The 23,941-nt window shown below is 42.3% G+C and overlaps 1 protein-coding gene across 3 annotated transcripts in view; it reads left to right on the top strand.

The window, feature by feature from the left end:
- PPARGC1A (PPARG coactivator 1 alpha) overlaps window positions 1–23,941 on the top strand; it is a 383,797-nt gene that overhangs the window by 316,160 nt on the left and 43,696 nt on the right. For 2 of the 3 annotated variants that reach the window (XM_076336037.1, XM_076336038.1), the window contains exon 2: window positions 4,324–4,503. In XM_076336037.1, the coding sequence (XP_076192152.1) occupies window positions 4,324–4,503 (180 nt within the window). Of the gene's footprint in view, window positions 1–1,854; window positions 1,997–4,323; window positions 4,504–23,941 lie in introns of those variants that run through there. The other variant, XM_076336039.1, reaches the window with a different exon arrangement.

Below are 23,941 nucleotides of genomic sequence, written 5' to 3'. Positions count from 1 at the left end.
ACTGCCGCCGCCGCTGCTGCTTGTGTAAAAATAGACGGCAATACATCAAATCCACAGCTTCAGCTGGCTACAATTCATAAAGGAAAAAAAAAAAAGCAAGCAGCTCCCTGGTAATCTCTGGAGTATGAAGTGAGGTTTGAGGATTTCTGCATGTTTGCATTTGGCAAAATGGAGCATTACCTGAAAGTTCGGGCAACTTGCGAAGCGAGGCAAACTTTCTCTGGACCCCACGGAGAGGAATCCCAAATACAGACCTGCTCAAAGGAACTAACCCTCTGGCTGCGAGCTTGGAATAAGTGCTTAAAATGCTCCCCTCAGGCAACGGGGGAGGGAAAAACAGGTTACAGGCGATGCTTTTTAAGTAAGATGTTCATGCCGTAGAGAGCTACCCATCTAAAGTAAAAATGTACTGTGTTCTCCAGTATATTTTTCCTATCTGGCGGAGCATGCGTGCGGATTCTCAAGTCTCTTTGTTGTGTTTTAAATATTTGCAGCTTGCCATTGTATCCGCTGATTTCTGTTTGCATATTGTAATTGCTCTTATCTTGTTTTGATTTCTTGGTAAAGTGGAATAGATATGGATAATTCATATGTCCTGTAGCTATTATAAGTCAAGGCTGTAAGTGGATGACTTTCTGGCTCCAAAGTCCTAATTGTTTCTGAGTAGCTGGAGTATCCTGTGGGTTGTTGTCTGGCTTGTAGCATGGGTCTCAGCTGCCGTAGGTTCATTTTTCCATCATGTATTATTCCTAATGCTGCTAGGAGCTGATTGAGGAACCAGCTTATATGGAAATACTGAAGATTTATTTTAATCACTAGAGTTCCTGCAGTAATTTCAAGCTAGTAACAGAATAGATAATTTATGTCAATGACTTTTTCCTAGTGCAGAGGCAAAAAAAAAGAAAAAAAAAAAGGGGTTGATCTTAATATTAATTGTGTGGTGAATGGATTAACTGTGGGTAGGATTTTACCAATGTGCTCCTGCATTGCACTTCCTGTAGCAATACAGGCATCTGCGTGCTGCTTTGGCTCGGGGGATCACCTTTACTGATCTAAAATATCGCAGGCGGCAGGTACTGGAGGCAGCTTTCATTTTTTGAATCACTAATGTTTGCTGTCAACGTAAAATGTATTATATTCTCACTCACATAATGACAGGACGGCGTGTTGCTTAATAAAGGCCTGCATCACTGTAGCTGATCAGCGTCCCCAGTGCTTCACAGTTTAATGAAGGTGATGTACAGTAAGGTTGCGAAGATTGATAGAGAGAATCCACATGACACACATTCTGTCAAGTCTCTCTTTCTTTCCTGAGTTCATCCCCTTGGCTGTTTGAAAAACTTGTTAAAATAAAACAGATTATTTTTTCATTAATATAATTAATATGGCACAAGTCCAGTCTTCCTTTTTTTTTTTTTTTTTAATTTACCTTCAAAGGCACAAAAATGTCCAAAAGGTTAATGGAGAATTATACTTAATTATAATGATTCATTATCGTCAGTGCAGTTAAGCTAATTTATTGTTTGCGCCTGAACTAAGAGAAAAAAAGTCTGTTGGAGTGAAATAACGCACAGTAATTAGCCTTTTGTGTTTAGTGACTGCTTTATCCTCCTAAATGTTACTATAAAATTAATGCTATAGTTATGGAATAACTATCATATCAAATAACGGTGGGAAGACAGTAAAACGTATGCTAGCAATGCAGCTGCACCTGTTACAGATGTATAGGCAAACAGTAAATATCAGCGTGTCAGATGAGGACAGTTTTAGGACTTGGAGTGTTAAATCTGGCATCATCCAAAGGCCAAATATAAATTAATAACAGGAACACTTGTTACTAATGTGTCTCAGATTAGAAGCATAATGTCATATTCAGAAACATTGATTTTATTATCATGTCAACATTGGCCAGAGCATATATACTTCATTTCAGCAATTACATTTTTTTTAGGTGATGTTGCAGTCACTATTGGCAAATGAAAGCTGCGATGAGCAGGTTTGGGTTTTTTTAAATACAATTGTTTATGTTGCTTCAAAAGCCCACTGTAGGAACTTAAAAATGCAGATTACCAAGAGTAAACATGTATAAGTAGGTGGTTCACAGAGTGAAGCTATTTTTACAAATGAAAGCAGTAACAGATCAGCAGGATACTTTAGAATTCTATGGCATCAGTTTTAAGCTACTGACCTCCACAACACAAACCTGAGAATGATGCCGAGAATCTACCTTTTCAGTCAAAAACTAGATTAACCTTTAATGAGATCAGAGATTTCGGCCAAGCATCAAAAAAGGTCATCTCTGCATTGTAAGATTGCTGCCGGAAGGTTGTGTCTCGTACTAGAGAAGAGGGAACTCTTTAATTTTTTTCTTTGTGGGTTTTTTTTTTCCTATGACCAAAATAATGATAAAAAATTGTGTGCAGTGAAAATTACTTAAGTGAGGTTTTGACTTCTTAAAGTTCTGCAGCCCCTTAAATAATAGGAAGGAGAGCAACTGCTATTTCAGAGCCTCATTTTGCAGCCTCTCAGCTCCCTTGCCCCTTGGCCTATTCCATGATTATCTCATAGTGTCCTGGTAGATGTAGAAGTTGTCTGGTAAATTATAGCTCGCACCAGCTGCACCTAGTCTTTGTGCCAACAGACAAAATCTTTGCTCGTGGCTGCGCTGCTGCATCCAGCCCGTGCACTGCAGGTGCACTGAGATTCCCAGGGACAAAAACCTCAATGAAATGCACCTTCAGCAGCTCTCACTTGCATTATTGTAAAAGGTGGTCTTTGCGAGAGTGACGTAACTGATATTGAGCAATTCACATCAATGGACACTGTGTTAGTGCCCTACAGATCTCTCTTCAGAAAGTGGGACTTTCTGGGTTGACTTCAGTCCAAATAAAGTTGGGAAATCATTCAAACCACCCAGTCAACTAACGGGAGTCGAGGAGGACCTGCTGTTGGCCATCCATAACACAACGCTAGAAATACTCAAGGTGGAAGCCCTTAGACTCAGTTGACTTTAAATGGCTTTTAACCATTCAGTGCCTGGTGCCTTTGCAGCTTTATATGTGTTTTGCAGTATACCCACATCAACGTAGATGTTCGGAGATGAGTTACAAGGGTACGTGGTACAGTGCAGGAGGAATTGCTTCATCGAGCAGCATTGACGTATGGGGCTCTGCTATTTGCCAAGCTGTTACTACGTGTTTTCCATAATTAGGAAATGGTTTTGGTGCATACTCTAACATTTCAATTGCCATGCTAAAGTGGATGTGTATTATTAATTTTTTCTTGCTTAGTAGGTCAGTCAATACCCTATCTAGCTTCATACTAGCATATAAAAGGACACTTATTCCCGGCTTATTTGTATTTATCACTACTCTCTTCGTAAGTCACAGAGACAAAAACATTTTGCACTGCTGAAGAGGATCCATGCAGACTAGACTTGGTTTACTACCTCAACCAAAATGTTTCACAGACCCTCTACATTAGGATTACTGAATCAGAGGCTGCCAGAGGAGGAAAACCCATTTGGTTCCCTCACTGCAACCGCTGTCTGGGGACACTTAGGAAGCTGATGGGGACAATAGATGTGTTCACACCAAGCAGGTGAAAGGCTGCGTGAACTAACTATGCCTGTCACCCAAAGCTGAATATAGGGATATTTCAGAACACACTTTGCTTACCAGGACCCTGACGTGTAACTGGGTGGCTGTGGTCTGTGCACCATTGAGTGCATCGGAGAAAGAGCACAGCAGTGTCACTGACCCGTAGTTTTTTATGCCCATATGGTAGCCACCATCATGACTGACCTCCAGGATTACGGTGAGGATCTGTAGAAGTGAAAGTGTGACTGTCTCCAGCTTGAGCTAGCCTCCAGGGCCGAAGGCTGTAACAGGCTGTGCCTCTTTAACCTGAATGCATCAGGAAATGCGTGACAGACCTTGCCCAGAGGTATTCATCTGTAACTTCTACCTGCACTGGTTCGCTCTGAAGCAGGAGAATAAGGCCATGCTTTGGCCTCTGCTGTTGGATTTAATAAAGCTTTGAACACGATTGTTATCAGAGTATAGGGAGAAGGAAAGTCGTTGCCCCTGGACAGAGATGAGATAGAGAAAGCAGCTTATACCCTCCTGTTTCTCCCTCCCCTTTGCATACCTGTGTAGAGCTAACAATGATGTAATGCTTAGTGGGTTTTTTTCCAGAAAACAAAGTCAATTCTAGTGACCCTGTGCCATAGCTTAATCGAGGCTTAATTCTTATCACATGATATTAAAGTTAATAGGTTCCTGGTAATTAATGAAACTATTTCTGTGTTGCTGTTTCCTGCAGTGTGCTGCTCTGGTTGGCGAAGACCAGCCTCTTTGCCCAGATCTCCCAGAACTTGACCTCTCCGAACTAGATGTGAACGACCTAGACGCAGACAGCTTTCTGGGGGGACTGAAGTGGTACAGCGACCAGTCTGAGATCATCTCCAATCAGTACAGCAATGAACCCGCCAATATATTCGAGGTAAGGCAAGGTGATGCAAGTGCATACTGCAAAGTCCTTTCTTGCTTTTGCTTTTTTGTTTTTTAGCCTGGTGGACAACGGTTTTACTATTTTTCCCCCGTTAAAAGACAGCAAAAGTGGTGATGTGTGTTACGGGTTCTGACTGGCGCCTTTAATCCTCGTGATCAAAACCAGGCCTGCAATCTGGAGAAAGGGGGGAAAAAGTCTTGAAAGAAATTAAATGGAACTTTCGATTTTTTAAGGGAAACGACTAAAGAGAGCCTAGAGCGCACTGCCCTGTGGTGTCATGGCGAGGAGTTGCACAGTTGTCAGCTACAAAGAAAAACAGAAGTCAAAACGTGTTTGTTGTCTTCCACTTGCATTTCTCGGCAAGAAGCGGGGTGCAGCACAGCAGCTAGCTGATGGGTAGCTGGAGCTGGGGCATTTCTAGTACAGGGTTTTACCACTCAGAGCATTACTGTGCAAGGCACTCTGCACACGAATTGAGAGGTCCTCATAGTTGATGTATAGGGAAGAAAAAGGGTGGATGTGGCAGAGAAGGCAGTGAGGGCTGTCGGTAGCTCAGGAGCCAGTGCATTGTTTGGGATGTTTCATATATCTCTTGACAGAGAGCAGTCTTAAAGTAAAAGCTGAAGGGTGGTAGGAGAGATTTAAATGTTTTCTTTAAAATACTGCCTTGAGGATCAGGGTGTATGAGAGGAGGGTTACGGTCTCTTTATCTCTGTCTCTGGTCTTCTTTCTTTTGTTGTGTAAAGCCTTCATGATTCTTCATCCCGTGGTTATGGGGCAGCCGTGCCGCTCCTGAACCCTAACCTCCTTCCCTCCTTGATGATAGGAGATGCCATAGATCATCCACTGACTGGGAAATTGGACAATAAATTGATTAGCTGGCAGGAAGACCTTGTGCAACAGCAAGCTACAGCTGCCTCTCACATGGCAGGTACTGGAGCTCCAGGAAGTACGGCTGGCCTGCTGGCTCGGGGAAGCCCCAAATTACCATGGTGGAGTTTAAAGGCTGGAAAAGATTAAGTGAAACAGTATAGTAAAATGCTTGCCTAAGATGTTCTGAATTAAATTCTTCTTTTTTGTATACAGCTCTAAACCCACGGTGATCTCCCTGATGCAGATGAAGTTACTCTGGATTTATACCAATATAACTGATAGCAGAAACTGGTCCTCTCTATTCAATTTCTATCATTTACACCCAAGTAACTTGGAATTAATTTTATTCAAATCAAAATGAAATTAGCCCTGCAAAGCCCTGTGCTTAGGCCCTCTTTTTTCATTAGTTGTATAATGTTCCGTGCCTTGTTTTACAAAGTTTCCAAACCCTGTCTTGTTCTTGAATTGCAGTTGTACTGCCTTGGGCAGGGTACGGCATGTTGGTGTGCAGGTTTGGATGGCCGGTAGCAGGGAGGCAGGGGGGCAGGGGACACATTTGCAGCTAGTGTGGTAGAGAGTGGCTTTGCCTTTTTTATAACCAAGGAGACGTATTTTTCCTCATTCATCAAAAGCCAAATGCAGAAGCATTTTCCTTTTGGAAAAATCAGTTGAAGATGCAGGCTTTCAAAGTGTAAGTTCCAGATAAGTAATATAGTTAAGCATCTACGAACTCTAAGCACACGAACTGTTCCAGTAAAACCAGTGGAACTTGACCACAGGCTCGTTGCTTGCCCTGTGTGTAACTGCCTGGTTGCAATGGTGGCCACAGCTGCTGAATACAAAATTGTCTCGGATAGGTAGTGCTGATTCCCCTACATGCCTTGTAAAGGAATTGTCACTTCCTATATGAGACAACTCCCATTCTGAAAATCAAAGCATGTTGCAAACAGCAAGACAACCAGATAGGCTTGTACTTAACCTCATTGGGAGATGGTGACATGAGGTACTGGTCATTACGTGTAACCTCTCACAGGCACGTTTGGGTGCATCTGAGGATGAGCAGCCTCAGTGTGAAGAAATAGGTGGTATGCAGCTGGGGGAATGCACCTAGGCAGCAACTCATAGGTCAGAAATAATAGTTTGGGAATTAAATATGCTGCTTCTTTCCTAATGGGCAAATTCTGTTGTCCTCTTTGCAAATGCCTGGATTTCCTCACACTCATCGGCTTCAGCTGCAGGCTGCATCACTGTCTCTGATAGCACGGCTTGGCCCATACTTACCTGTAGAGACAAATTGTGCTCTAATAGCATTTTGCAATACTGCAGTGCAAAATTAGACTATTTTCACCTTCGTAGTGTATTATATTTACATTTCTTGGTTGCTTGGCCTAGAAAGATGGGAATGAAACAGTTATTTTCTCCTCCCATACATTAACCCTGTTCCCATTCTCCATCGTGCAGCTGGATACCTTGCACTATTTCTCGCCTCTGCCGCTCTGTAATGTGACGACTGGGGGTGCTCAAGAACAGAAGAAGATGTCTTCTTCCTCCAGAGACTTTCTCACATACTCTGCGAGGAACTATTTGTTTTAGCTGAGAGAATGGAAGTTTTGTGCAGTTTCCCATTTGGTAATCTCTAGATTTTTCCATATTGATCTGCATTGGCTTTTTTTTTAAAAGAAAATAACTTTTTTTTTTTACTTTTTCTTTCTTTTTTTTCTCTCATATCATCGTGGGAATAATATGTTTTATCTAGCTTAAGCTTCCAGATGAAGCCTTGTCATACAAAAATAGAAATACAGTCTGTTTGAGGTGGAAGGGAAAGAACCAGAATGGCAAACAAATGTTGGGAAGTACAAGAGCAACATTAATTGCACAAGCTGTACAGTGTTAATTGCCAGACCTAACCTTGAATGAAGCACAGTCTCCTTTGAGGTATTAATGCAGTACATGTGGCATTGTCTAGGTGAGGGCTGGTGTTCAAAAGCCCTTTGCAAAGTTCCTGGATGTCTCAAGCTGGTGCACTTTTTTTTAAGAAAGGCTTTTATTTCAGAAGGTGAATTTTCAGGCTTTCTGCAAATCATGTTCCTGGAAGCTCGCTTGAGCTGAGCACCCACAAGCAGTGGCACTGGGAGTCTCACAGACTAGAAAGTATTAATAGTTATGGTAGCAACCAGGAGCCAAGTGAGATAAAGGTCCCATTAGTCTAGATAGTATTAACTGTTGAGTATAAATCCCTGCTCTCATCTGCTTAGGTGTGATGAGATACTGGCCTTGATCCTAGTATTAAAACACACCAGCATCTTGTAGACGCACCTGATTCATCACTGCGTTATTCTACTCGCCTGCCAGTGTAACTGGTACTAGTCCTGAATCAAGCCTGTACCGTCTGCCCCAGCGTGGAGGCTCTTCTTATCAATGTGTGTAAATATGCATGTTATAAATTAGTTGATTTCTTTCTATTCACAGCTTGATCACTTCTGTTTTTCACCTGATTTTCTTTGCCCGTTGTTCTGACTGCTGGAAAGATAAAATGAAGGCATTCTTGCCCCACAGGGCACTGTCTATTGACACAAGTTCATGAAGTAAATAGTTAACAAGTCACCCAAGACCAGTTATTTAGATGGTTCACTGCATCATTCACTTTCATTATTTGCTTTTGTGAAGAACTAGACTTTAAAAAAATGTATTTGTAAAAAATTGATTTGGCTACTTTTAGAAAATCAGAATGATTCGTTTGTCGTTCTCAAAGCCAATGCTATGTGAAAATGTCAACAACCATATAACTTAATGTGGCACGAGTGAGAAGGCTTTTTGTTTGTGAAAACTGTTGTCCCCTGAGGCTTCTTCAAATATACCGTACCCTATCATGTAAGGTTAGTCATATTTAAAATTATTTATGACCCATGCCTAGCATTATGGAGAGAGAAGATACCTATGGTGGATATCTCTCTGTTGGCATTGCTTATAAATAACTCGACTGATATTAAGGGAAAATGCAGCCCATAGATAGGCAATAACCTGTTGAAGTATAATGAAATTGTGTAAAATCATAAGGATTTGTAAGTGTGGTATTCTCATACTTGGCAAAACACTTTTTTTAGCCTTTAAAAAGACTTCAGAAAACTCACATTGCTTGCCCTTCCATGGATTTAATCTATTTACATAATTCAGTATTCCAGAGAGATGCTCAATGTATTTGATTACTTTATTTTTAATTGTTTTGCACAGGTGAAGCCCAGGTTACTTTTCAAGACCGTGCTATGTGCCGTGTATTTGGAAAGCCTAAACAGGCTACTATGTTTTACTGTAGGCTGCCAAAAAATGTTCTATTACAAGCAATGAGAATGTGGGGAGAGAAAGAGATGCACAGTGAAATGCATACTGTCTTGCCCCTGGCAGCAGGGAAATTCATGGAGGTAAATGATTTCTTATTTATTTGGAAGGGTATGCATCAGGAAGATGATGAGGGTAGAGGGGAGCCTTAAACATCACCAGGGTAATTTGCATTGGTTCAGATTATAAGATCTCTCATGTTCTGTGGTGCTGCCAGTCTCTTTCACTATTGCAGGTTATTCATTCAAGGTTTGCAGCCAGATTGATTAATGAATTACCAGATCTTGCGTAAAATGACTTGGCCTGACTTTTAAACAACCACCAATGTTTTCCTTGCCAGTCTTGTGACTGGTGTTAATGGGTTTTCAGAGAGCTGAGTCTATATAGACTTTCTGTACTGGCCTCCCTAGCATTTTTTCCACTTTTTAATTTTCTCCAAAACTAGTAGCCCAGGGCAGGCAGTTCAAGGAGATATAATCTCAGGGAAAAAAAGACATAGTAGTCAAATCCTTGATGGCTGATGCCCTTCAGTGCCAAATCAGCATGATTTATCATAGCCATCTATTCAGCACAACAGAGGCTGGAGGTGAGCTGCATGGTGTACCTCACACAATATGCATAACTAGAGCTCTGAACTTTAAAGGAAAGCCTCAGAGCTATTTGCAAAGTGCTGGTGCTTAGTGAATACTAAATTACATTTAGGAAATAGTCTACTGCTACCAGTTATACTTCATTTTTATTCTTGACACAGACACCTAAATCAGAGAACAGTAACATTTCAGAGATTATGGTAGCAGTTTGGGTATGTTCCAACACTATAATAGGATCAGAATTTTAAGGCCTTTTTTATTATTACCAATAGTCACTTAGTTTCTACTGCAGCGTACTTTGTAGGGAATTACAGCTTTTACTAAAAAGATTAAAATGCTATTATGCAAATGATTGCAGTATGTTATTATGTTTACAAATTAACATCCATGGCTCAACACACAAATTAACTAACTATTCCATCTATATTATTAAGGATTTAATAAAGTAACTGTTGATAAAAATGAGGAGCTTGGAACAGTTAATAGGAACTGATTGTGATTTAACATAGAACTTAAACATTGTGTTTAATGTTCTAGATGGTATAATGGCAGAATAAAGCTTATCAAAGTGCTTAAAAGAACTGAGATTGTGTGAATGGCATAGCAGCATGTCTGAGGCCTCAGAGAGCACAAACTAAATAGCTCTGGGCAGTAACATAGAGCAGGCAGCATATCGGTGAATCTGAAGGTAGCACAGGACCATCTCGTATCAACATGTAGTTTCCTGCTCCAGTAAGTATGTTTTTTGCAGTTCAAATTCATACACATTGAATGTTTTACATGATAAGCACACGTAGGGTACTTGGGAACTTGTGTCCCTCTAAAATGCATCCTGTAATGAAATGCTTCTGTGGCAAATGGGATTTCACTGCAGAGAGTATCGCTGTATGACAAAAAAGGGGAAGGCTGAGTTCAGGCTGAGGTGACTTTACAAACAACGCTGCAAATTGCTATTCCTCGTAGTTCATAAGAGATCATAAAAGCGAACAGATAAGAGCTACTGAGGTCCTAGAGAAATGCATGTACAGTATGTGGTTACGGGATAGATTTAGTAGGGAAACAGACAACACTGTAGGTTTAATACAACAATAAACATAAAAGGCAAAAGATGCAGATTTGGGATAGGAAACTTTATAAGAACAATAAAAGGTAACAATGTCTCATAAAACCGCTTGTGAGACTAGGAGAAAGACCCTCAGTTCCAGGGAAAGAAAATAGTGGAGGCTGGGCGAAAGTGCCAGAATTTTTATATTCCTAATGGAGCAATGTCACGTTTCTTGTGTGTTCGAATGCATTACTTTTTCCAATGTCTCTGGCCTGACTCAGGTTTCTGTATTTACTAAATAGGAGATGAGCACAATAACATTACATCTATGGGGATGATGTATGTAAACTATAATCTACGACTAGCTATGCTGACATTTAAAAAGGCTCAAGCAGTAAGTGGAATTTATTTTACTCGAACCAGCTGCTATGTAATGGGGAAGAGTTTATGCAAATGCTCTGTATCTAGTGTTAGCAAGGTGTGCTGCTGCTCCCTTTTCTTTTCCTCTTGGACAAACTACAAACTGTCTAAACGCGTCTCTGTTTTAATGCAAGAACCTTGCATGTTGGTTGAAACCTTCAGGCAGGAAAGAAGTCCAAAATGAGCAGAACACAATTGCTTTGAGAGCATATTGTTTGATGTATGAGGCCACCAAGACCATTCCCCAGGCGCACAATAAAGAAAATGCAACTGATCCCCTTCGCAGTCCCATTAAGGAGATATTTCACCTGGAGCAGCCATGGCTTGAGACACTCACCGTGTCTCTGCTCTGCTGAGCGCCTGTCCTTTTTGCAAGAGGGAAGACTAACACTCACCAGAACAGTAGTAAGCTAATTAGGTCATTAGACGAATGTCTTGGCCCATGTTAAAACCAGTCCTTGAGGACACCATGTTACACTGTGTTCCCACTGGCTACGTATCTAAATACAAACTGGTGTCAGCTGCCATACAGACAAAAATGTAATGGCCTCCTTTCACAGAGGTCATCTTAAATCCACTTTGGTCACAGTCACACTCCACATCTGTTTTAGTGAGATGCAGCTTCTTAAGGTGACATTTGGACTTATAAGCACGCAAACAACCGAGCTATAAATTGCTACTGCTGGAGTTATTTTGAATAAGTGTATACTGTTTCATATTTATAATGGTGAGGCTTCATAATATTCGCAGTGAATATATAACACAGATCAGTTCAACAAGCATGAAATTGTATGTTGTCAACTTGTCACATAAATAGAGCCATATTCTAGCTTACGATAATGTTGAACTAAGTATTTTCTCCCTAGAACTGCAGAGAGGGTCGCAAAAAAGTGGGACAGTGGTGCTGTCTTTTGTTAGAAAAACACTCACGGAGACGTTGCTAGTGTGAAGTAAATATTTCTGATAAGATTCTTCTGTTTTTTTCTTCCCCGTTTGCTTAACAACAGCAACAGAAAGTTTGCCTTTCTTAGACAAATGCTAATTGGCTAAACTGTTTAAATTTATTTCCCTTAATGGTTTTATTTCTAGTGTAACCTCTTTGCTTTTTTTTTATTGTTGCTATTTTTGCACTGTGCATCATTGCTAATTGCTAATAAATGCTCCATCTTAACCCTGGCATGCTCTTTCCCAGCTGCCCCATCCCACTTAACATTAACTCAGGCCCATGCCATTACAGAAGGATAAAATAGCGAGGCTTAATTTAGGAATTTTTTTTTCTTAGTGCCGCTAACCTATTGTGCATGTGTAGGTCAGGAGGAGGAAACTGCTTGGAGCAAATTTGTTGCAGGGAGAAAGTTTTGGTATTGAATCATGTCGAACTTTTTTTTTCCCCATGAGCAGAAAAAATACAAGGAAGAGAGTGTGTGTGTGTATGTGTGTCTGTGAAAACTTAGTCACTTGTAGCTCTTGTTATACTACAGTGCTTAATACTCAGATGCACCAGAAATTTGCAGCCTTTCTGGAGGAGTGCCCCCTGCCAGCTTTTTGGGCCTTTTTTTCTCCAGTGTCTGGTTTTTATTTTGATAGCTTTGTGCAGGTGCATACGGGATCCTAATGCCTATGTTTGCAAGTGACTGACTGCAGCATTGGCACGCACAGGGATCTGACTGTGTGTGCACACGCACTCAGCCATGGAGGCTGGTTTTAGGTCTCGGTGGAAATCAGCCCCTTTGCAACACGTAGTTGGTGGCTTTGGCTGAGTTTTCTGTTCTGACACAACAGAGCAACAGCCTTGCTTCGCAGTGATTGAGAAATTAATTAGCACTTTGTGGTGGTGATGAGTCTGAAGGGCCATGATTGGAGTTTGCTTTTTACCACATGCAGTAATCACTGGGTGTTGTTTATGAAAGCACAAAACCAAATCCTATTGAGATTTTGGTGTTATCATGAAGCCTGAGCTGTGTGATGCACTGGCATCCTACTTCCATTTCCTCACACGCATCTGTGCTTTTGTGTTTTACTGTGAGTAACACAATGGGGTGCTGGTCCATAATGGGTACTTCTAATCACTAAGACGATAATCAGAAGAACAGTCTCTTTTCTGTGAGGAGCCACGGTGGCACCCTTGGGCAAGTGTTGTTGACTTGTTGATTTATGACAGCTTTGAGTTGCCTGAACTGCTCACAGCCATCTAGCTCATCACATGAAGTTCAGGAGGATCAGTCCTTCCAAGCACGTTACAGGGTTAGAGGTGTCAAACGGACAGAGAGAACTTCCTACACCTCTACACTTCTGTCTGCTGCCACATCTGCCCCTTGAGGGCTCAGCGATATTAAATCTTTATAGAGATTTGGAGGGGCAGTCCATCCAGTGGTCTGATGGACTGCAGATCTCTCCTACAGGAGATACGCTTGCCTGAAAACAGAGAAACTGGGTGGAAAACTTGTTTCTCACCCAAGAGATTATTTGCAAGGAGGTGGTGATAATAGTTATCTGGAGGATTGGTTTGGTCAAAGGAACGTTCTGCTTCCCCCTGAGCTACTGGAAGAAACAATGGGAGTTTTCTCCTGGAATGGTAGTTTCTCTCGGCGGGAACTCAAAATTGTTTCTGAAAGTACTCCTAAACCTTTGTGAAAAAAACAATTGTTCTTCTCCCAAGTTGCTGTTTGAGCAGTGACATAATGATTCAGGAACTGCATCGGAGAGCGCAGGTAATAAATGTTATGGAAGTGAGACTTCTCACTGGGATTTTGACTTTGGTGAGAATGCTGTGGGTTTGCACATTTTCACAGAGCAATCAATGACCCTAAGTGAAAAGCAGGTATGATGAGTGTTTTAAAAGTCTTCTAGAATTCAGGATTTTTTTTTTTTTTAAATATGCACCAGTTGACTAGCTGCATCTAGTTATAACGTGCTCCACTCTGCTGGGCCCTGTGGGTTGAGACTGAGTGAAGAGGACCTTGGATCTATTGTCTCCACTTCAGGAGGGCTTGTTGGCAAGGTGTGGGCAGCTGGGTAGTGCAGGTGACAGTGTGGCTGGTAAAGGATGAAGAATGGGCTTGGAGCAGGGGAGGGCTTCGCAGAATCACAGAATGGTTGAAGTGGGAAGGGACCTTGGGAGGTCATTTGGTCCAACCCCACCTGCTCAGGCAGGGCCACCTAGAACAGGAAGTTGAGGAATTACTTCTGTGTTCCTCTACTGCTGCTTCTCCCCCCATAAAACAACACTTTATTAGGACTGCTAATGAGTTCCTGATCCCATTTCAAAAATCTCTCCAGGAGGCATGTCTGTATACAGCAAGAAACCCATCATGGCCAAATCCTAGTTTTCAGAGGAAGATGGGTGGCAGGCAAGAGTGTTCTCAGTCTGGTCTCAGTTTTCATGTCAAATTTTCATATAAGGAAACCTACCTCTTGGGCTAGTTTAGCTTCCGCAGGTCCTTAGCTTGTCCATTTTCACAGGCTTGTTGTTGGACTAGTGAAATCTTAAAGTTGTCAGGTAAAAAAAAGGATGCATATGCAATTATTTTAATATTATTTTAATAAACAAAAACCTAAGGATATGCTTATTGACATCCGGTTGGATGTGTCCTGTAAGGAAGGCATTTGACCCTCTGGGAATGCACAAAAGGAGCAATTAGGCTTTTATTTCTACCTGTCTGGAGGAAACATGCATTTTTGAAATTCTTTTTCTGGTTTTGTGTTTCTTTTATTTTTTTCCCCTCACCAGGACTGGTGTGGATTTTTTTGGCTATATTGATTGTCCTTAAAAGCCCAACAAGCACTCTTCACACTAGTATGAAGATATCAGGCAAAAACGTTACCAATTGTCACCTCAATTGCATCTGGACAAAAGCCAGAAAAACTTGTGTTTTTTTTTCCTAAGGCATAAGAAAATATCGCACGGTCCTTAACACTACAGAGACATTCATCCATTTCCACTGAAAGGGTGTCAAACTGCTTCTGCTTGTATGTGATGGGAGTGTTGCCATCTCTTGTCATTTTCTTTGCTGTTGATCCCACTCTCGTACAGGAAGGGTCAGGTCAAATGCCTCTCTGGAGACCAAGTCTCCCATTTACAGCAGGAAATCTCTTGGGTAGAGAGGATAACGTTACAAAACAGAGGCTAACATTACAAAACAGCTCTGCTGCCTCTGGCACAGTCTAGAGCATCACAGACCAATAACTCCTATCATGTCACTCTTGCAGCACCTTATTATCTATGTTTTTCTGTAAATCCGATCTGAGACTGTCATTACCAGTTTCAGGTAGGTGAACACCATCTGGGTGAAATAACCATGTGCCAGTGATGGGCTGGAGGGGGCTCTTGTTAGTTAATCATCCCTACCTTCCCTTTGATGAGTTAATTTGTCTGTTGAGCCATGGAGGAGCCCCCAAGAGCTCCCAGGAGACCCTTGTTAAAATTCTACCGACAAATGGGAAGATAGGGATGATTTCACTCTTTTTGCTGGAGCCTGTGCTATCTATGATGTTGCTAAATCATCCATAAGGCATAACTTTCAATGCAATCTTTTTGTTACAGTTCTGGCGGCACATTACTTCTTTGTGCATTTACTTTTTAAACATTGTCACTGGATACCTAACCCTCCTGAAAATCTCATCCCATGAATTAAGGTTAATTGTAGTACTTCCATGTGGCCCTTTAGTAGCTGGCATACCAGGTTCCTTGGCTGTGATGCCAGGCCATATTCTCCCCGCCCCCCCCCCAGTTACTAAACACAGTCTTTATTTACTTGTCTCGTGGTGATGCCTAAAAACCCTGTAGTAGAGGGATAGTCTCTTTGTATGTACTAGTGACCAGCCCATCCCTGTTTTGTGGTGTGCACTTTGAAGTTCTTAGAAGGAGCAAAGGTAGTGAAAGAAGAAAAGAGCTGGTCCTTGGGGCTTGTGAGTGAAGATAAACTCAAGTTATTCTTCCTTTAGAGGCCTGGGAGCACTGCTGTCTAACCCGGCTCCTCTTCTTCCCAGCCAGCTGGAGGCGGTTACAGCCTGCTGATCTTGCCCAACCCAGGGAATAAAGTTCTAACCTACAACACAGCTAAGAGATGCTAGCTTGAAGTTGCAGTTGTGTCAACATGATTTGGGACTACCAAACCTGGGGAGAAGCTGCTTTAAGTAGTACATCCCAACATGGAGACTTGTTTGTCTCCAGACCTAAGAAGAAGAATTAAATTAAAAAAAATTAAAAAACTAACCAAACAAAACCCCCCAAAAGGCTAGGAAGCTAAGAAATACTGTCATTTGGAAGATGCTCTGCTCCCTTTTTAACTAGTCAGACAGCACTTGTTAGCTCTGATACAGTGCTCTTACAGCCAGATCAGGACTACCTCTTGCAAGGCCATAAGTATGTCTCTGCATAGTGCTGACGGGTGCTGTGGGTGGATTTAATAGCTTTCGCTCAATATTGATGTTTCTCTTAGGCTCTGTTCTGAGAAAGGGCAAACCCCTTCTGCAGGAACACGGGGAAAATGATGGAGGGGCAGTGGAGTAAATCTAGAAGAGTCAGTTGGGATCCTACCAGGTTATGAGCTCTGGCTAGAGCTGACCATCATGTACCAAGCAGGTTCCTGCAGAGTTAGCTGGCGTCTCTGTATTGTGTTTTCAGATCTGTGTTGGGAAGGGTTATTTGGCTGTATCCTGTACAGATCTAAATGTTGTCCAAGAAGCTGCGCTCTGCTGCAACTTCCTGGGGAGCTTCCCCAGAGTGCCAGGGCGTAGGAATTATGTCAGGGTTGCCACACTGTGTCAGTTCAAGTCCAGTATGGTTGGAGCTAATAGGTCATGGAGGGCTAATTCTCCGCTGGACCATCAGTATCACCTTCCACCCTGCTCCCAGCACTTGCAGCTCTGTGAACACAGTCCAGATGCACTTGAACTGCCTCTCTGTGGACCCCATCTGGACCCAAGAGGGCTTGTTAGGGGCAGCCCCATGCTGTATGTAGGTGGTTGTTCTCTTTCTGGATCTCTCACAAGATTAGACTTGTGAAACTTCGATTTTTAGACCCAAAGCTAAAATAGGAAAAAGACCTATCCCTAAACTTCAACCTGTAATAGTTCCTATTTCCTAAACCGTGCTTTTGAAAATTGTGTATATATATTCTTAAAGATGTGCCTTGGCCCAGCAGGCATGTCAGAAACTTTTTAGAAAATGGCTTTTGTGGGTACTGGCTGCCTTCTCCAGCCTGTTACTCCAAGTTGCACCACGCATTTAGCAGAAACCTCAAAGTGGACCCTTCCACTTAATCTCCCATTATGCCATCCTACGCCATCATTCCAGCTTGCCCTCCATCACTATAATGTTAGCTATTTGCCACAGCTTCCGTCAGCTTGCTTTTTTCCCCGACCAGAATTCATAGGGATGAACAAAAATCCACTCATGTCTCTTGTCCTTCCCTACACCTGCTTCTGGGAGTGCAATGACAGATACCAGTTTTATTGTGTGCCAGTGTTACCACTCTGTTTACAGCAGATTTAAGAGTTTACATTAGGCCACAGTGTTATCTTCCAGTTTTCCTAATTCTATCTGCTGGCAATCCCAGCTATGCGGTTGGGGTGGCTGCCCCTGTCCTAAAGGAATTTGTGTCAATTTCTGCGGGGACAAATCCTCCCTGTGCTAAACCGCTTTGCAGTATTTGCTCAAACCGAAATTTTGACAAAGACGTTCTGTCCACATCCACCAAGAGAGATTGCCTTTTTTTTCAGATGCACTTGGAGGTAGATGCATTGGAAGCTGCCTGTACCTGGCTGATAACTGAGACTGAGTATCTATGTAGCACGATCCATGCCTGTTTCTAATTTGTCTTTGAATGACAAATGTGTCTTCACTGAGTCAGCAAAAGAAGAGATCCTACAGTAGAACTCATTGCCCTTCTATCCCTTTTAACAGAGCGACTAGGTTTTCCCAATTCCTCCCAAAAATCAGTCTTTAAAAGAGCTCTTACAAAGACATCTCTCAAATGTATTGTCCAGAACTGCATTATGTTCTCTAGTCATTTCCGATCAAGACTCATCATGTGCTGTTATTTCTTTAGAATCCCTCCCTAACCATGGTATATTCCCAATTTAAAAAAGAATTCAAATCTTTGTGAAAATCAAAGTTGCCAGGATTTGGAGATAGTCAACATTAGTCCTCACCACTGTTGCTCCTAGAGAGTCAAATCTAAGAGTTGAGTGTGGATGACCTCAAAAAAGAAAAGCAGATTTCATTGCAAACTTCTGCATTTCACGCAGGAACCCTGAACAAGTTAGCTGAGGTTCTCTGGAAAGGCTTTAAGATGAGAAATTGGTCAAATTTTGCATGGCTTCAGTTTTCATTGCAAGTGCTCTGTTCAATTCTAAAATGGTATCTTTTTTTAACTTTGAAACTGCTAACTGGTAAGCCAGCCCCTTCTCATGGGAGAGGCCTTAGCAGAATAACTGTGTGTGTGAGGAAGATGGCAGAACAATAGTGTGGCGTAGTAACATGCTTGTTTCCAATAGCAAAGGAGTCAAAATGCTCATAGACTTGGAATGAAAACCTACAAAATATTGCTGACTGCTATTTAAATGTTCGAATCCACCTGAATTGTTTCTGTGCAAAGAAAATGTGTCTCCCAGTGCCAAATATGTACACTCCAAAATTTCTGGAGATGTCTACCTCCTACTTCTTGAATACTTGTACCTTTGGATATGTGCAGGTGTCCTTTCAGGTCCTGAATGCTACTCAACTAATGAAGGATCAGGGCCACTTCACCTGATGTTCTCCCTCTCTGGAATCCAATAATTGTTTTGCATCAGGGTGTAATTGTACCTATAGGTATTAGACAAACCTGCTAATTCAGACTCTGTAACTCTTGAGTATCTTCCCAAATTGCATTCCATGATTTGGTTAGATTATATCTTATCTCTAACCTTCTTGCTTCAATAAACACACAATCTAGCCTGTCTTCTCCCACCTTATACACAAGGAAAATCATCAGAACTTAATCTGTTGCTGGCATTAATGGCACAATTCCTCAACCTAATTCCAATTCACTCTGCCTGATATCCCACAAACGCCTTTGAGAAAGTATTTTATCCCTGATCCTGTGCCAAAGACACTTTCTTCTTCCATCACTGCTGTCTGACTTCCTACGGACTTTGTAACGACCTTTGCAGGCTGTGGTGGATGACACAGTCTTACATACGAAAGTCTGCAAATGAGTGCCACATCTCAGGCTGTCACTTCAGCTTAGAAGGTCCCTAACAGCAGATCCCTGATCTTGAGCTATTACTATAGCCAGAAAGTGTAGTCTTTTCACTAGGAAAGAAAAGAATGGAAAAAGTATGCAGTAAAAAGGGGGGCAGCAACCCAACAGCTTTTTTTCTCTCTTTTCCTGTCTGGAAGGTGTTCGGACATTGCAGACACCCCGTGCACTGCCCTCCTTGGGGCTCACGTGCAATAAAGCTGCTGTCGCAGCAGCCTGATGGGGATTAACAGGGGTTGCTTTTGTGAATATTTTTGTTTCTAAGTACCATCCAAATTCTAAAGTAATAGAATAGGAAAAAAATATTTTCCTACTTGGCTTATAGTAATTTGGGAATCTTTCAGATGAAGCTCTGCTGAACCCTCAGTTCACTTTCTCCTGCTTATCTTTCCTTGGGGCAAACCTATCTGTGTGACTATCTGTACAGGTAATGACTTACCCAACCGGCTTTGGATGTTTTCTGGTTTTTATCTTCCCAAAGTAAGTTACGCAAAGAGAGGGCCCCACTCAAACAATATGTTTTGTGGACCCTTTGTGTTTCCAAGACGCTTGCTGAGTTGCTGTTATATTATAGCCTCTTCCTCCTGTGTTTTGGGGGGTTGGCCCAGCTTCTTGTGTTAACCTAGATGATCTCCATGCTCACTTTTGAACTCAGTCATGACTGTGTTCCCTCCCACTGGTCCAAACTTGTCTCTTTTGCTGTAGCGTGCTGATGTTCTCCCTAACATCTGCTATGTCATACAGGTATCCTGTGGCTTTCTGGTATGGAGGTGCATCTGACACACTATCCTTGTTCTGTTGTGGCCATTCGCTACGGTCTCTGTGTCAACTTTCTCTGGAAAACTCCATGCTGGAATGCCAGTAATAAGTGAGCAAATATGATGGGGATGTTTTCTGTACAAAAAATGGCAAAATCACCAAGTTCCATGAATGCACAAAATGAGCCTCCCCTTAGTTATGTTGCTGTGACCCCAACGCTCTTGACAACCATTTTTCAGTCCTCTTCTGTCAACTGGAAGCTCGGCTGCAAGTGCTTTGGGACAGGGACTGTGTGCACTGTTGGCGTCCATGAAATGTTGTCCCCTGCTTGGAAGGGGAGACTGGTGTTGCTGGTTGGAGCCCTGCTCTCCACTGTGCCTGTGGGCATTCTCTGGCCTGGAGAAATTGGTTAACCTCTGCGCGTCATCCCCTGCTATAAAGCAAGGATTAGAATTCTCCTTTCTTTGTCGTGTCTGTTTGAACTGTGAGTACTTTCTGCAGATACTTTCCCTACGATGTGACTGGAGATCATTCAGTGCAATAGGGCTGTTGTCTTGGTAGTGCTGGAGTAACACTTAACCAGGAGAAATTTAAATTGCAGGAGATGGATGGTAATGTTAATAATCATAATGAAGATGGAGCATTATTTTTGCCACGTGACTGTGGAAGGAAAGGCTGAGAAATAGATGGCTAAAATCACTGAGCGCATATTTTCAAAGACAGGGCTTGCTCAGCAGCCGGGTGACAATAGACATGTTGTTTATTTGACAGAGAGGCTGTGAACTTAACTCCTGACTCAAAAAGAAAACTTGCTTCCCAAATGAAGACATATGGAGGGTTTTAATGGCAATTGCAAGACACGTGACTCGGTTATGCTTCTATGTGTGAGCTTGTAAAGGCAGTGGGTATATAACTGGTGAGGGAATCTGTGAATTCCACCGCTATTTAAGAGTGAAAACATTTCTCACCCTGAAAAGAGAGTCAAATAAAAATTGTGTCTGAGAGGACAGGCTCTGCCAGCTCCACAGCAGTTGGATGCAATGCCTGCCCAATAAGGGAAGGAACTTCTGGTCAGCTGCATGGTTGGCTTTTAACTTGACCTTGCCCAGAATTTGTCTCTAGAAATCGGCCTTACTCAAGGTGGGGGTTTTAAATTATATTAGAAGTGACTCAAACTAAAAAGTTGCAGTAAAACCAGGGAAGGGGAAAATACTGGAAAAGATGCTAAAATACATGCCTGAATCAGTTTCCATTTGGTGGTCTTGTTATGGCAATCATCCAGGTGCCAAGACTGGTGTAGTTCCTGGGATGTCATGTGGAAGGCAGTGGGCAGGAATCAGTGTGTGGAGACACTTGCTGCTTGAATCCTGTGATGTTCCTGATCTGAGCTCGTACAGCGAGTACCCATGACGGTGTTATCTGCAGAAGTGTGGAGAGTTGAAGCAACAGCAGCAGCAGAGATGTTACACTGCATGACTGATTGCTGCTGTGATGTCTTTCAGACTGGCTGTAGCACAAGTAAAATGTATGTAAGGACTGAGAACATCTGTGCGTTGTTTTGGAGTTTCTTTGTTTTGGTATCTTGTCATGGTTTTCAGTGAGGAGCAGGTGAACAGGTATCCTGCTTAAGACGACTTAAGGAGAACTGCTTGTAGCCTTAAAAAAAACCAACTCATTTTATATGTTTTAAAGATGAGGTGCCTTCATTAAAGACTGTAGGGTCTTGCAGTTTTACCCCAAAGAAAACACTGATAGCTCTACAGTTCAGCTGGCAGGGAACCGTGTCAGACCGTGGAGCCTTGCCCATACGTGTGAGTCCTCTTACGGTACCAGAAAACATTTTGTTTTCTTCTAAAGTCCCAGGCAGTGAGCTAAAAATGTCTCGCTCAGATACGCATTTTGGAATTTCAGAATTAAATGTAATAAAGCAGATATTTATTTTTACTCTCTTTTGATGAGACACGCAATAAGAGAGTGAGGATGCGGCGTTAGAGTATCTTTTGATTTGCTATTTGCTATGTGTTAAACATTTATATTTCAAAGACGCGTTTGTACCTATACCGAGTGTTTGGCAAATCCAACAGCTCATTAGATGTTAACAATAGCAACGCTCCTAAATATAAAGGATTCATAGGCAAAGTACCCCTCAGGCTGTATCTCTGAGAGAAAAAGTGGCAAATAGAATCAGAAACTAATTAAATAGTCAGCTAAAGCGAGCATAACTTTAAAAAGCTCTAAAACTACCAAAAATGGAAACATATTACAGTTATCTGCATTCACAGTGCAGAACAAGTTTGGTAGTATTTAAGATAATTCTCTAGTGCCTGCTATTTTTAGTCCAAGGGTAAGCTTCTGTAAGAGCCTTTCAGCGTTGCATCCCTTTAACCTGGCCTAACAAGCTAAGCCAGTAAGCTGTCTGATTTCCGTCTTACGGGAGGCAGAGAGATAGCTAAAACAAACCATTTGTGGTGAAAATGCTCAGCCTATCTTGTCTTAAGAGCTTTCTTCATATAGATTTTTTTTTTCAAATGCCCCAATATAAGGCGTTGCTTGTCAGAGACCAAAATGTCAGGCTTTGCTGTTTGGAAATCGTAGAAGCACAGGAATGAAAGGAGGATTTTATAGACCCAGCCTAATGGAAATAAATATCCCTGCGTTGCCACCAGTGAAACCCAATCGGGGCAGTTTAGGCTATTGGTATCAATGCGTCTGAGGAAAAAGGAACATATTTAGTTTTTCTCGGGGAAGGAAGGGCAGACATAAAGGGCCTGATTTGCTTCTCACTTACACTTAATCTGTCCTGGTTTAACTCCGTAGACTTTGCCGGGTGACGCTTGGTTTGTGCTGCTCTAATCCAAGGGAGACTCAAGCTGGGGTCGGCATTATGCTCCCTGTGCTGCCAGCACCCGGGTTCGAGGCACCCTTTGCTATCGAAAGAGGAGGCAAGGCCATATGCAGCTGTAAAACACTGCAGTGCTCATTGCACACTGGTGGTTTGGAGTGCTTCAGGTGGATAAAACTTGGCAATATTATTCACTTACAGATAGCTCTTTTTTATTGGAAATACTGTGTGGGTTCCCCCCCGCCCCCTAGTTTATAGGATGAAGTGCAACCATATTTACTTTCTTCTCTCTTTCCCCTTCCCCTTTCTCTCTCTCTTTTCTCCCCGCCTCCCCCCTCCCCCCCCAGCCCCGATGGTGTGTGATCCTTATGTACATTTACCAAACAGGATTTTATTGCTACCTAAACACAAGTGGGTCCCACCCACTCCTCTCAGCCAGCTGAGCAAGACTTAAGCGCAGTATCCTGTCCTCTGTCTGAAATAGTTAGAAACAGAGGTCGTGCTGCCTGGATTAACGATAGTAGCTCCAAACTTCTGCCCCCAGAAATGTCACTTAAAGAGGATTTCCCTTCCCAGGACACTGGAACAGGAATGCAGCTCTTTTGTCTTGGGCTGTTTCCAATCTGCGGCTCCCTTCCCCTCTTTCTTCCCCCTCATTTTGGGTGCTGATAGAGCAGGACAAAATGTCTCCATACAAAGGGAGGCCATCTGAGCCAAGCTAGGCTGTGCTGAAGTCAGTGACCTGCAGGGTCCCACCTCTGGTTTAGTATTCAAATGGCTGCAATTTACTTACAATTCCTGGGGTTAGGCACATCCCGTGGGGTTTTGGCTGTGCATCTAGCAGCTACATAGGCTTGAGTTATAACTTGTGTTGACTTCAGTGGGGATAACTTTTAAACTGAAGATGCACTTGACATGAACAAATACGTCAGTGCATTTCCAGTAGGAAATTATGTTTGTGAGCACAGCGTCTACCACATTGTAGCCAAGATGCACCCAAGCCACTTTTAAACTCATCTGTTTAGTTGTAGCGATGTAATGCTCAGCTGCAAAACTCACTTGATAAGGAGGAAGAATTAGCCCTTACTGGCCTTCGGCTGGACTGCCATTAGTCCCGGGCCAGGTTGGTACAGGAGCAGCTGCTCTCAGCTTCAGAATCAACGTGCCCGAAGAGCAGGGGACCTGGTCCCCAAGTAGTGTAAATCTGCATAGCTCCATTAAAACCCATGGAGAGGCCCTAATTTACAGCAGCTGAACATTTGGGCCCAAGTTCTTTCTCTTTTGGTTACTAGCAGGATTAAATAGAAGTACCCAAAAT

The sequence above is a fragment of the Aptenodytes patagonicus genome, chromosome 4, assembly GCF_965638725.1.
Source record: "Aptenodytes patagonicus chromosome 4, bAptPat1.pri.cur, whole genome shotgun sequence".
Taxonomy (NCBI): domain Eukaryota; kingdom Metazoa; phylum Chordata; class Aves; order Sphenisciformes; family Spheniscidae; genus Aptenodytes; species Aptenodytes patagonicus.
The sequence above is the reverse complement of the archived record's forward strand: the minus strand, read 5'-3'. Positions and strand labels throughout refer to the sequence as shown.